This window comes from Oncorhynchus masou, chromosome 9 (assembly GCF_036934945.1).
Source record: "Oncorhynchus masou masou isolate Uvic2021 chromosome 9, UVic_Omas_1.1, whole genome shotgun sequence".
Lineage (NCBI taxonomy): Eukaryota > Metazoa > Chordata > Actinopteri > Salmoniformes > Salmonidae > Oncorhynchus > Oncorhynchus masou.
The window spans coordinates 54,621,838-54,636,249 of record NC_088220.1 but is presented as its reverse complement, the minus strand read 5'-3'; the positions used below and the strand labels follow the sequence as shown (position 1 = coordinate 54,636,249).

General features: G+C 43.5%; 1 protein-coding gene across 3 annotated transcripts in view; it reads right to left on the bottom strand.

Annotated features, from left to right (window-relative positions):
- Window positions 1–14,302, bottom strand: part of LOC135546219 (proprotein convertase subtilisin/kexin type 7-like) — a 30,344-nt gene extending 16,042 nt beyond the window's left edge. For 2 of the 3 annotated variants that reach the window (XM_064974464.1, XM_064974466.1), the window contains exons 1-8: window positions 14,217–14,302; window positions 9,374–9,847; window positions 8,973–9,107; window positions 8,410–8,575; window positions 3,961–4,051; window positions 3,679–3,733; window positions 1,965–2,103; window positions 1,790–1,890 (exon numbers count right to left, since the gene is read on the bottom strand). In XM_064974464.1, coding sequence (XP_064830536.1) covers window positions 1,790–1,890; window positions 1,965–2,103; window positions 3,679–3,733; window positions 3,961–4,051; window positions 8,410–8,575; window positions 8,973–9,107; window positions 9,374–9,787 — 1,101 coding nt within the window. In that variant the 5' untranslated portion in view covers window positions 9,788–9,847; window positions 14,217–14,302. The remainder of the gene's footprint in view (window positions 1–1,789; window positions 1,891–1,964; window positions 2,104–3,678; window positions 3,734–3,960; window positions 4,052–8,409; window positions 8,576–8,972; window positions 9,108–9,373; window positions 9,848–14,216) is intronic. The other variant, XM_064974465.1, reaches the window with a different exon arrangement.
- Between the last annotated feature and the right edge of the window lie 110 nt (window positions 14,303–14,412).

The following is a 14,412-nucleotide window of genomic DNA, read 5'->3' as shown; positions in this document are numbered from 1 at the left end:
TACAGGACTCATCTGGAAAAGAGACTTTGGTCGACTCCCTGACAGAATAATGATGAAATAATATTAAATATATAAAGGCACTATGAAAGGAAATGGGGAGGCATTTGTGACGCAGCCATGCAGTTACAGATCCAGACCATGCAGACAGTGCTGTCTAAACAGCTCGTCTCCTAGACGAGTAAGGGACCTCTCTGCAGCGTTGGTCACAGACACACAGCTAGGGGGTGTTTGATCCTAGGTGACGACAGGCCTGGTCAGACACAGAGAGGAGAAACAGTCTGACAGGAACACCACAGGCTCTCTGCTGTGGAGGGAAAGGGGCGGAGGAAGAATCCACAGACATATGTCAACTAGAATGCCTGTTCTCATTTAAAGCAGCTGTCAAAGCCATGAAAGCACAGAGCGGAGGAGAGAGCTCAGACTTCAGCACTGCTCAACATCAAATGGGACCCGTGTGTTGGGAATGTAATGAGGGAAATGGTGCATAGCAGTGGTGGCACTGCAGCATAGCACATGGCAGCTAGAAGTGTTTGGGCTGATGGGTGGATACAGTGGTGTTATCCCAAATGCAACCGTGTTCTGTGTATAGTGCACTACTGATCAAAAGCAGTGCTCTATATAGGGAATAGAGTGCCATGTGGGATGCAAACCGTATGAGCAGAGCACTTGTGCGACAGCGTAGAAGAGCTAGAGCCTAGCCCTAAAACCACTTGGTCTGGTGTATTTGGCTTTTCAGGAAGTCCCGGATGCCAGTTGAGGGGTTTGGCCCAGGGCCGAACCATGTCACCCAGGAGATGGCAACAAACAGCAGAAAACAGAGAGCTTTGCCTTACAGCTCTCCTCTCTAGCTTCCTAAAACCCATCTCCTTTGCCCTCGCTCAAAACACACCATCATATGAAGCAAAATGCATCATACCGGCTGTATTTCTGTATTTTGAAAGTTACGCATCTTGAAAACTTGATTGCGGACATGCAAACCATTCTGAGACTATATCAACAACGGACTAATGAAATAAACACCAAAATATATTTTTGGGGTGGTTTTCCTTTAACTCACTAGCCATCAATGTGTCCTCTCTACCTCACTCAAAGATGTCTGATTGGCACAGTACAGTATCATCTGTCATCATCCGACTGTCCAACTTTCTCAATCTATGTCTTAAGGGCCGAGGCACAACAAGTCTTTGTAAGGGGGATTCCATTGGTACCGTGGTGCAGTTCACTGCAGGTGAGAATGCAGTCTGGACCAAACACAAGAAAAGCACCAGAGGTGCGCAGTATTATTGTCTGTTTGACTGAGAGCGTTTGATCGAATGCACGCAGTACCATAACTTGGTATCTCTGAGACATTCTGTAAGTAGCAGTGCATTTATGAGCACATCCGATGCATGTTAGGGGAGAGGGGGGCTGGGATATAGGCTATGGAAAATTGCCTATTCACGTCAGAGTTAGAGTGGCTATTGCACTGTTTACTCCTGCATGTTGTTGGAAGACCAAAGCGAGAGCAATATGAGGTTTGGTACACACAAGTTATGCTTCTTGATAATCATAGATAGAAAAATGCTCGCATTAAATCCCCAATAAATCATGGACTTGCATGAACAGGTGGTAGTTTAGGCATTTTAGTTTGTTTGACATTTGGCAATGTGAACCCAAACAGACCACATGGAAGAAAAAAAATACAATGCAACAAATAACCGAACTCGGATTCCAACTATAGCTCAGAACTATGTGTGAAAACTCCCTCGAGATGGTGTGTGTGTGTGTGTGTTACTAGCAGTAGACTCACAATACTACGCAGTGTTCTGCCCCCACTGCTGAAGGTGACAGCCAGCATGGAGGCACACTCCTCAGCATAGAAGGGCATCTTCCCTTCCTCATTTACTGCTCCTACAAGAGACACACACGGTTAGAAACACAACACGCAGACACAGAGACAGACAACATTGCTCTTATTCACTGACCAATGGTAACAGTGTAGATTGAGTTAGCATAGCCATCGTAGTTGCAGTTGTCCTCGTACAGGCCCCCATTGCCACTGGCGACGACAAAGATACTGCCGAAGCCCCGTCTGCCAGCAATCACTCCGTGCTGCAGCGCCGCCTACAGGCCAAACAAGGAAACATTTGCTTCAGTTAGTCACGCCTAGTAACTTCTTGCAGACTAATACAGCCAACCAGAGTACATAGCAGCATTCACAGGCCTAGTCATACCTGAATAATCAATATTGAGTATACCAAACATTTCCATGACATAAACTGCCCAGGTGAAAGCTATGATCCCTTATTGAGACATGGATTGTGTATGTGTGCCATTCAGGGGTGAATGGGAAAGACAAAAGATTTAAGTGCCTTTGAACAGGGTATGGTAGTAGGAGCCAGGCACACCATTTTGTGTCAAGAACTGCAACGCAGCTGAGTTTTTCATGCTCAACAAATTCCCATGTGTATCAAGAATGGTCCACCACCCAAAAGACATCCAGCCAACTTGACACAACTGTGGGAAGCATTGAAGTCAACATGGGCCAGCATCCCTGTTGAACACTTGACATCTTGTAGGGTCCATGGAAGGTGTTTCTAATGGTTGGTATAGTCAGTGTGTCATTATAATCATATCCTGTGTGTATACCGCCATTCTTAGGTTTGTGAAAAGCTAGAAGCCGCAGCTAGCACAAATTTCTATTAGACCATGAGGACTGGCTGAGGGGATTCGGTGGTTCTGATTCATTTCCACAGTGCCTGCCAAAGCCATTCAGGGAGTGAGGCACACCTAGGAAACGAAATTGACCAGAAAAAGCCAGACAATTTGTCTCGAGTAAGAGTGTGTGTGTGTGTGTGTATATGTGCATGTACGTGTGTAAGGGATGTGTTCTCTCTTTTTTTTTTGTCTCATAAGACACTCACACAAACCGTGCCCTTTAGAGAACAACAATATACTGCCCTCTGCTGGTACCGAAGAGTGGTGCAGAAATGCATTTCTATAAGGAGACTAGGGCTGCGTTTAAAACTCATCAAAAGACACACCCTCCTCCAGTTACCTTCGCCGTCACTATCTTGGACATCAGTCCAAACAAGGGAAGTTCGCAAAGTAAGCCCCTCAGCCCTTGTTTTTGATCGAGTTTGCGAGTGTACAATTATGTTCACTTCGGGCCTGAAACGCCCCATAATTCAATTCGTGATGAATGTACATCCACTAAGACTTAAAACCTCAACGTCAATATGGCGAAGTCAACATACAAGTGTAATTAAAAACAAATGTAAATAAGCTAGAAATTGTGCTACTAATGCACAAACATGTCTCGCAAAAGTAATGTTTTTGTTAGGTTAGCTTTTGGAAATAAAAAATGTAGAAATAAAAAATGTTCCTTCTTCAGAAGTTCCAGCTAGGCAGGCTAATGTTAGTTAGGTCATTACTTTGCTAGCTATTTTGCTATAAACAAGCTACTTTGCTATAAACAACCATCAAGGGATGAACGAGTGACAAAATTCTGGGCAAGGGTGGTCCATTTAAAAAACATTCCTTCCTCCCTCGCATCTTGCCCTGCAAGTGTAAACTCATCAGACATCATCACAAGTGTCCACTTAATTTGAGGGCTGAGGGTGTGCTTAAGTGTTTGGAATGCAGCCTAGGACTGGCAAAACATGTTAGAAATGGGTTGTGTGTTGTATCCACGCTAACCTTGCCCAAGGGGTGTGGTCCATCGACAGTGCGGCCATCATCGTCAGGACCCCAACTGAGGAGGAAAGGGAAGAGGAGAGCACAGTTGAGTCAGACACATTTTTCCTACAGCCACTAAAGAGCAGCGGAGGAAAAATCTAGAGAGAGAAGGGCATATCTTTATAAACATGCTTAGAGCTGTGTTTGGCTGTATATTCCGGTTAATATTTTGCTTTATGCTGAGATTATAAGCAAACCAAGCATGTTCAGAGTCATGTGAGGCTGAGCTACTCGCTGTTGTACCTGCAGCTGTAGACGTCGTTGATCTGGTAGTGCTTGTTGAAAGCCACCGCCTCCATACTGTCTGTGAGCGGCCCATCCAGGACTCTGATACCTGAACAGACAAAACATGACATGAAGAAAGGACATCAAAACATACGAATCTGATAGCACCAAACCAGGGCCATGACAGTTTCCTCAGCACCTAACCAGACCAGGGTTGTATTCACTAGGGGCCCAATTCAGCCTTAGGAAATGTCTGCCCTTCCTTCATGTTTTGATTTAAGCATTTCTCAGTATTTGGTATTCAGCTGTACCTTATGCAGGTGCACAGCGAGCTCTTTGGGAGTGGCTCCCTTACACGCACCAAATACAATTAATTCAACTGCTGAAGATTCTCCCACTTGCTGGCCAACAGATTTCCTCATGGAATTTTTATTCATTGGGTTTTCAGCACATTTATCTAAAGCCATCCCTTTAAATACGGTGTACATTTAAATCAAAATTTTCTCGACAGACAATTTAATATAGAGAGAACGGGTTCAGAATATTAGGGATCAATAAAATAAAGACATTTAAATATATGTTTATTTGCCTCCGTTTCAGCAACAAATCTGTAGATTTTTAAAATACTCTGATTTTGTAGATAATTTAGGGTTATGAAAGTATTTATGAATCATAAAAAACAGGTTTGGAGAGCCTTTACGCACAAAATAGTGGTTTGACTCATCATGAAAGTTGCCATATTCAAATTGATCAAGCCATAAAATATTGAAGGTGAGAAAAGTGTACAATAGGGGTTGAACAATAGCTCTAGAAATCTACCCTACTAATAATGGAACTGTATGACAACGATCCAGTCTTGGCCACACAGTCGTGGGTGAACAGGGAGTACAGGAGAGGGCTCAGAACGCACCCTTGTGGGGCCCCAGTGTTGAGGATCAGCGGGGTGGAGATGTTGTTGCCTACCCTCACCACCTGGGGGCGGCCCGTCAGGAAGTCCAGTACCCAGTTGCACAGGGCGGGGTCGAGACCCAGGGTCTCGAGCTTGATGACGAGCTTGGAGAGTACTATGGTGTTAAACGCCAAGCTGTAGTCGATGAACAGCATTCTCACATAGGTATTCCTCTTGTCCAGATGGGTTAGGGCAGTGTGGTTGAGATTGCATCGTCTGTGGACCTATTTGGGCGGTAAGCAAATTGGAGTGGGTCTAGGGTGTCAGGTAGGGTGGAGGTGATATGGTCCTTGACTAGTCTCTCAAAGCACTTCATGATGACGGAAGTGTGTGCTACGGGGCGGTAGTCGTTTAGCTCAGTTACCTTAGCTTTCTTGGGAACAGGAACAGTGGTGGCCCTCTTGAAGCATGTGGGAACAACAGACTGGGATAGGGATTGATTGAATATGTCCGTAAACACACCAGCCAGCTGGTCTGCACATGCTCTGAGGGCGCGGCTGGGGATGCCGTCTGTGCCTGCAGCCTTACGAGGGTTAACACGTTTAAATGTTTTCCTCACGTCGGCTGCAGTGAAGGAGAGTCCGCATGTTTTGGTTGCGGGCCGTGTCAGTGGCACTGTATTGTCCTCAAAGCGGGCAAAAAAGTTATTTTGTCTACCTGGGAGCAAGACATCCTGGTCCGTGACGGGGCTGGTTTTAATCCGTGATTGACTGTAGACCCTGCCACATACCTCTTGTGTCTGAGCCGTTGAATTGAGATTCTACTTTGTCTCTATACTGACGCTTAGCTTGTTTGATTGCCTTGCGGAGGGAATAGCTACACTGTTTGTACTCGGTCATGTTTCCGGTCACCTTGACCTGATTAAAAGCAGTGGTTCGCGCTTTCAGTTTCACGCGAATGCTGCCATCAATCCACGGTTTCTGGTTTGGGAATGTTTTAAATCGTTGCTATGGGAACGACATCTTCAACGCACGTTCTAATGAACTCGCTCACCGAATCAGCGTATTCGTCAATGTTGTTGTTTGATGCAATACGAAACATATCCCAGTCCACGTGATGGAAGCAGTCTTGGAGTGTGGAATCAGATTGGTCGGACCAGCGTTGAACAGACCTCAGCGCGGGAGCTTCTTGTTTTAGTTTCTGTCTGTAGGCAGGGATCAACAAAATGGAGTCGTGGTCAGCTTTTCCGAAAGAAGAGCAGGGCAGGGCCTTATATGCTTCGCGGAAGTTAGAATAGCGATGATCCAAGGTTTTTCCAGTCCTGGTTGCGCAATCGATATGCTGATACAATTTAGGGAGTCTTGTTTTCAGATTAGCCTTGTTAAAATCCCCAGCTACAATGAATGCAGCCTCAGGACATATGGATTCCAGTTTGCAAAGAGTCAAATAAAGTTTGTTCAGAGCGATCATAAGGGAAACTAAGCTAACATCAAATAACATTTTATTGGTCACATACACATATTTAGCAGATGGTATTCCGGGTGTAGCGAAATGCATGTTAAACAATGCTTGTTAAACAATTGCAATTACAAACCCCTTTTCCAAACGAATACTCATTTAACTACAGTTGAAGTCGGAAGTTTACATAGACCTGAGACAAATACATTAAACTCAGTTTCACAATTCCTGACATTTAATCCCAGTAAAAAGTCCCTGTCTTAGGTCAGTTAGGATCACCACTTTATTTTAAGAAAGTGAAATGTCAGAATAATAGTAGAGAGAATGATTCATTTCAGCTTTCATTTCTTTCATCACATTCCCAGTGGGTCAGAAGTTTACATACACTCAATTAGTATTTGGTAGTATTGCCTTTAAAATTGTTTAACTTGGGTCAAATGTTTTGGGTAGCCTGACACAAGTTTCCCACAATAAGTTGGATGAATTGTGGCCCATTCCTCCTGACAGAGCTGGTGTAACTGAGTCAGATTTGTAGGACTCCTTGCTCTCACACCCTTTTTCTGTTCTACCCACAAATGTCCTATAGGCCACTCCAATACCTTGACTTTGTTGTCCTTAAGCCATTTTGCCACAACTTTGGAAGTATGCTTGGGATCATTGTCCATTTGGAAGACCCATTTGCGACCAAGCTTTAACTTCCTGACTGATGTTTGAGATGTTGCTTCAATATATCCACATAATTTTCCTACCTCATGATGCCATCTATTTTGTGAAGTGCACCAGTCCCTCCTGCAGCAATGCACCCACACAACATGATGCTGCCACCCCCGTGCTTCACGGTTGGGATGGTGTTCTTCGGCTTGCAAGCCTCCCCTTTTTTTTTAATGGTTTTGGGGCAGTGGCTTCTTCCTTGCTGAGCGGCCTTTCAGGTTATGTCGATATAGGACTCGTTTTTACTGTGGATATAGATAGCTTCGTACCTGTTTCCTCCATCATCTTCACATGGTCCTTTGCTGTTGTTCTGGGATTGACTTGAACTTTTCGCACCAATGTACGTTCATCTCTAGGAGACGGAACGCGTCTCCCACCTGAAGGGTATGACGGCTGCGTGGTCCCATGGTGTTTATACTTGCGTACTATTGTTTGTACAGATGAACGTGGTACCTTCAGGCTTTTGGAATTTGCTCCCAAGGATGAACCAGACTTGCAGAGGTCTACATTTTTTTTTCTGAGGTCTTCGCTGATTTCTTTTAATTTTCCAATGATGTCAAGCAAAGAGGCACTGAGTTTGAAGGTAGGCCTTGAAATACATCCACAGGTACATCTCCGATTGACTCAAATGATGTCAATTAGCCTATCAGAAGCTTCTAAAGCCATGACATCATTTTCTGGAATTTAAAGGCATAATCAACTTAGTGTATGTAAAATTCTGACCTACTGGAATTGTGATATAGTGAATTATAAGTGAAATAATCTGTCTGTAAACAATTGTTGGAAAAATTACTTGTGTCATGCACAAAGTGGATGTCCTAACCGACTTGCCAAAACTATAGTTTGTTAACAAGAAATTTGTGGAGTGGTTGAAAAATGAGTTTTAATGACTCCAACCTAAGTGTATGTAAACTTCTGACTTCAACTGTAGCTCTTATCAATTATACATTACCATGCATGGAGAATCGTGTCATTACTACTGGAAATAGATATTTTTCTACTTGGAACCGACAGGTGCTCGACATTAGTCATGGTTTCCTTGTGCGTAAAGGTGGTGGAATTATAAGGGAATTAAGTTAAGGTCAGAATACGGTGTACACCTCTGACACCTCAATTTCTATGATATCCACCCCAAACGTTTAGCTGGCTGTCACATGCGTTCAAGATCAGAATACTCGTAGAGAGAAAAGTTCAATTTATGCGCGCCTATCTTGGGTCTGAATTCCCCCCAAGGCACCAACCTGAAGAAAAGGACAAACAGAGAGGGACTACCTGACCTTGTCCAAAAAGCAACACAAACGTTCATTTTCCATGCAAAACTATTTACTAAGGTGTGCGCACTAATGAATACAACCCTGTAAAATCTTCTGACGGTTACCATAACCATGCTTTCCAAACACACAATGTACCTGCCACTTTACTGCCATAGGCCACGCCCACAGCGCAGAAGCTGTTGTTGGAGACAGCAGCAATCTCCCCAGCGCAGCGCGTGCCATGGTGGTTGCCACTGTGGGCGTCCGGGTGGGGCATGGGGTCCGGGTCGTTGGAGTTCAAGTCATAACTGCCCTCTGGACTCTAAAGGGACAGAATGAAGCACGAGAACATTAGTATTTCTCAAGAATAAAGAATGTGAATTTGGAAAAGAACATACTACATGATGACATTAGCAAAAAGCTTTAAAAAGAAACAAAGCCATTAATTATGCTCCCAAAAATGTTATGGCACACTGTGCCTTCTTCGGTGCACTGAACCCTAAACTGAAGAAGGCACTGTGTGCCGTAATGTTGGTTGCGATACCCATAAAATATTTGGGAGCATAATTAGAGTCTGTGACCTACTTTCTTTTTTATAGTTTACTCTCCGTAAGTCAGAACCTCTACAAAAGACTTTGGGGTGTGCGTCAGCTTACCCATTTTAATAGTAAAAAGCTTGAAAAGGAAATAGGCCTAGATGTGGCCAGTATGAAACTCACATAGTTTGGCTGAATGTCCTGGAGGGTGTGCTGAACCCCATCATCCACGACCACCACTGTCACCCCTGTCCCTGTGATGTTGTGCTCCCATACACCAGTCACATTGATGTCCATGCCCTCCCTGACATCGTTGTGCTGTGGGTGGGTGGAGAGGAGAAGAGCAGGGAAGTGACAAAGGTTACAGAGTTGAAGACATTGAAAATAAACGTGGCATATAGCCGACAGTTTAAAAAGTACTGTGCATTCTTACAGATCTGAATATTCTATAAGTGTGCAGTAAGTAGATTTGAATATTCTATAGGTTATAGGTGTGTATATATTCAGTAGATCTGAATATTGTTTCGCTATGAGACAGTTCTGAAGAAAAATAAAGAAGAAGACAGATTAGGCCTAATTCTCACCAGGTGCCACTGTAATGGGTATCTGGGGTCGTTGAAGGCTATTGCCCTCTTGGAGCGGCTGAGGACCTGCTCCTGGGAGTGCCAGAGCACATGAGGGTGGGCTGCCAGCACGTCCCCCGGCCTGCCCTCCTCCTCAGGCCCGGCACAGAGCAGGTAGTGGCCCTCCAGCTGCCCTATCTGGCCCCTGTTCTCCAGGCCAGCCTGCTCAGCCACCCTGCTGGCCAGCTCATGAAGGGTGGAGCCTTCAGCCTCCAGCAGCTCGGAGTCTGTGTGCAGCCGGACGGCCCAGGACTGGCCCGGCCCACAGGAGGGAGGGGGAGCCGGGGGAGGGGTCGACGTGTGGAAGGTATGAACAGTCAGGCGGAGCATAGGGGTCAGGCCCAGGAGGAGCAGGAACAAGGGGGGTGACCCCATGGCAACACAGGCACGTGCTCAACACAAGTTCTGCTCCGCCTCCACATTAGGACCGGCAGCCTGAGGAGACAGGGTGGTGAGGAGGAGTAGAGAAAGTAGCTGGACACACAGAAGAGGGAGAGATGGCTCCACTGCAGTGTGGCATTCAAAAGGCAGTAGCGAGATTTCACAACAACAGAGCAGTTCTCATATTCAACAGCCCTCAAAGTAATGCACTGGTACACACCCTCCATTGGCACACTGTTCATATCAGAACTCCAGCCAATCACGGCACCAGGCCTATATAACATTGTGCTGTTACTGACACTGGAGAGGCGGACGGTACATGTTTTACCATATCCATGTGACACTATGATCCTGCTAATGATAGGCTAGTCTAACCACAGAATACAAGGACAACTTCATGTAGTAGAGGTTGACCGATTATGATTTTTCAACGGAGATAGCGATTATTGGAGGACCAAAAAAAGCCGACACCGATTAATCGGACGATTTTTAAAAATGTATTTGTAATAATGACAATTACAACAATACTGAATGAACACTTATTTTAACTTAATATAATACATCAATAAAATCAATTTAGCCTCAAATAAATAATGAAACATGTTGAATTTGGTTTAAATAATAAAAAAACAAAGTGTTGGAGAAGAAAGTAAAAGTGCAATATGTGCCAAAGCTAACGTTTAAGTTCCTTGCTCAGAACATATGAAAGCTGGTGGTTCCTTTTAACATGCGACTTCAATATTCCAAGGTAAGAGGTTTTAGGTTGTAGTTAATATAGTATTTATAGGACTATTTCTCTCGATACCATTTGTATTCCATATACCTTTGACTATTGGATGTTCTTATAGGCACTTTAGTATTTCCAGTGTAACAGTATAGCTTCCGTCCCTCTCCTCACCCCTACCTGGGCTCGAACCAGGAACACAACAACAGTCATCCTCGAAGAAGCGTTACCCATGCAGAGCAAAGGGAACAACTACTCCAAGTCTCAGAGCAAGTGACGTTTTAAACGCTATTAGCGCGCACCCCGCTAACTAGCTAGCCATTTCACAAACGCACAAAAGTGCTGTTTGAATTAATGCTTACGAGCCTGCTGCTGCCTACCATCGCTCAGTCAGACTGCTCTATCAAATCATAGACTTAATTATAACATAATAACACACAGAAATACGAGCCTTTGGTCATTAATATGGTCGAATCCAGAAACTATCATTTTGAAAACAAAATGTTTATTATCGCATATACCCTGACTCTGCGTGCAATGAACGCAAGAGAAGTGACAATTTCACCTGGTTAATATTGTCTGCTAACCTGGATTTCTTTGAGCTAAATATGCAGGTTTAAAAATATATACTTCTGTGTATTGATTTTAAGAAAGGCATTGATGGTTATGGTTAGGTACACGGAGCAACGACAGTCCTTTTTCTGCGAATGGGCACCGCATCGATTATATGCAACGCAGGACACGCTAGATAAACTAGTAATATCATCAACCATGTGTAGTTAACTAGTGATTATGATTACTTGTTTTTTATAAGATAAGTTTAATGCTAGCTAGCAACTTACCTTAGCTTCTTACTGCATTCACGTAACAGGTAGGCTCCTCGTGGAGTGCAATGAGAGGCAGGTGGTTAGAGCGTTGGACTAGTTAACTATAAGCTTGCAAGATTGAATCCCATAGCTGACAAGGTAAAAATCTGTCGTTCTGCCCGAAGGCAGTTAACCCACTGTTCCTAGGCCGTCATTGAAAATAAGAACGTTCTTAACTGACTCGCCTCGTTAAATAAAAGGTGTAAAACCTTTTTTTAAATTGTATTTCTTTTTAAAAATCGGCCAAAAATACCGATTTCCGATTGTTATGAAAACTTGAAATCGGCCCTAATTAATCGGCCATTCCGATTAATTGGTCGACCTCTACCATGTAGCATATGAATCAACTAAAGTTCTACAAAATGCCAAAGCCATTGTGACCAATGCATATTTTGCCAAGTACTGACATGCCCCTTTTCTCTGTTAGGAAAGAATAGGACTATAACCTGACAAAGAGAACCATGTGTTATTCATATTACAGCACACACAGACTTGTCATGACACAAATTCATACAAATTGTGTTGTTTATGACAGTGTGGGCAGAGGCCACTTGAACCCAGATTTTGTGAAGCTTGTAAATTAAGATAGGAGAATCTAGCGAAAAGCAGAATAAACTAGACTACATCAACAAAGGGAAAGACTCAGATTGTAATTTCTGGGTGGTTCGACCAGTTCAACATGTTATTCCGAGGACATCAACACAAGGGTAGGGATAGCCCATGCATAACTACCTTTGGCGCTTATTGACAATAGAATCTTCTGATCAGGGAGGTTTTGTTAAAAAGTGTTGTCGCTGAAAAATACTGTGCTAAAACCGCTTAAAAACAGTGTACAGTAAGTGTATATTTTGCATTTGTGAAATGATTTGGTGTTAAAGGGCTTTATGTTTCAAGAACCGTACCGCAATTGAGAATCGATTTACCTTTAGATGGGAGCATTTGGCAGTTTTGGCTGACAGAGCCAATTTGAATATGCATAGCCATCTTAAGACAATTTGCCGGGATGACACATGTCCTACTTATCAGTACATACATACATACATACAAACTCCAGCATTACAAAACCTCTGATTAAAAATAAACCTCAGGTAGCAAATAAGCCATACATTTTATTTGTTGACCAAATTCAACATTCATTTACCTGTCACCAAAAACACTCACAAACTTCTACAGATGCACAATCGAGAGCATCCTGGCGGGCTGTATCACCGCCTGGTACGGCAACTGCTCCGCCCACAACCGTAAGGCTCTCCAGAGAGTAGTGAGGTCTGCACAACGTATCACCGGGGGCAAACTACCTGCCCTCCAGGACACCTACACCACCCGATGTTACAGGAAGGCTATAAAGATCATCAAGGACAACACCCACCCGAGCCACTGCCTGTTCACCCCGCTATCATCCAGAAGGCGAGGTCAGTACAGGTGCATCAAAGCTGGGACCGAGAGACTGAAAAACAGCTTCTATCTCAAGGCCATCAGACTGTTAAACAGCAACCACTAACATTGAGTGGCTGCTGCCAACCCACTGACTCAACTCCAGCCACTTCAATAATGGGAATTGATGGGAAAGGATGTAAAATATATCACTAGCCACTTTAAACAATGCTACCTAATATAATGTTTACATACCCTACATTATTCATCTCATATGTATACGTATATACTGTACTCTATCATCTACTGCATCCTTATGTAATACATGTATCACTAGCCACTTTAACTTTAACTATGCCACTGTTTACATACTCATCTCATATGTATATACTGTACTCGATACCATCTACTGTATCTTGCCTATGCTACACTCGCATTAACATCTGCTAACCATGTGTATATGACAAATAAAATTTGATTTGATACAAAAACACCGCTTGCTGGTGGGAGACAGATTTTCCGCAGTTGGGCCTCTCTTCCTCTTTGATTTAACTCTAAACTGCCACACCTGATTCATTAGTCAATTAATCATCACGGCTTTGACTAATTTAATCTGGTGTGCCAATGTAGGGTTAAACACTGTGTGGGCCAAGGAGAGGGTTGGGAAACCCTGATTTTGTCCATTATTGTGCTAGGACGAGCTTTCCCAAACTTCCCACTGGGTACACATTTTGGTTTTTGCCCAAGCACTCTACACAGCTGATTCAAATAGCCAACTCATCAGTAAGCTTTGATTACTGGAATCAGCTGTGTAGTGTTAGGGCAAAAACCAAAACATGTACCCAGGGCGGGCCCCAGGTCCGAGTGTGGGAAACCCTAGGCAGGGGCAGTGTTATTAATCAGTACAGTAGTGGAGGAAAACATAGTATGGATATCAATGTTGACAGATTCAGAAATTAACAAAGACATGTTTGTTAACTATGTGACGTTGTGTGTTAGGTCTACTTCTACTAAACTAACTCCCAACTTCAGATGTAATTAACTTGACATACCTAACGTTTGTTAGCTAACGTTAGATGTATTGACATAAAACCCCACTCTTGTTTCGGGCGTGTAAATTGGCTTGCTGTACAGTAATGTAAACTAGCTAACTACCAACGTTACAGGAGCTAGTTAGTTACAGCCGTTTGGAAGCTCATTTTATAACACGACTGCGACAAACGAAATAGCGAAACACATTGCTAACTATTTTTATTCGACAGCTAGTTATGTAAATAGCCAGAACTCCTTAGTTCATCTGATAGCTTGCTAATTAGCTGCGCTCGCTATAAACAGACAGTGTGGCTGACAAACAGCTAGCCAGCTAACGACGTTAACTAGCCATTGTCAGCTAGCCCTCAACACGCAAGAAAGTACTACAATCCCAAGGCTAAATGTCATACTGATTTATGCATTATACCTTTTCGTCGACGTCTTTAGTCTGCCGTTTATTTGTGGACTACAATTTCATCTACGAAAGCTGAGACTGTAGTTTCCGTAATGTCGTCACTTCCGCAACAACTTATTTGTTATTTTTATTATCCACCTGGATGAGTTAAAACGTTACACTCCTAAATAAAATAAAAATATATAAATGGACTCTACAAGGTGTCAAA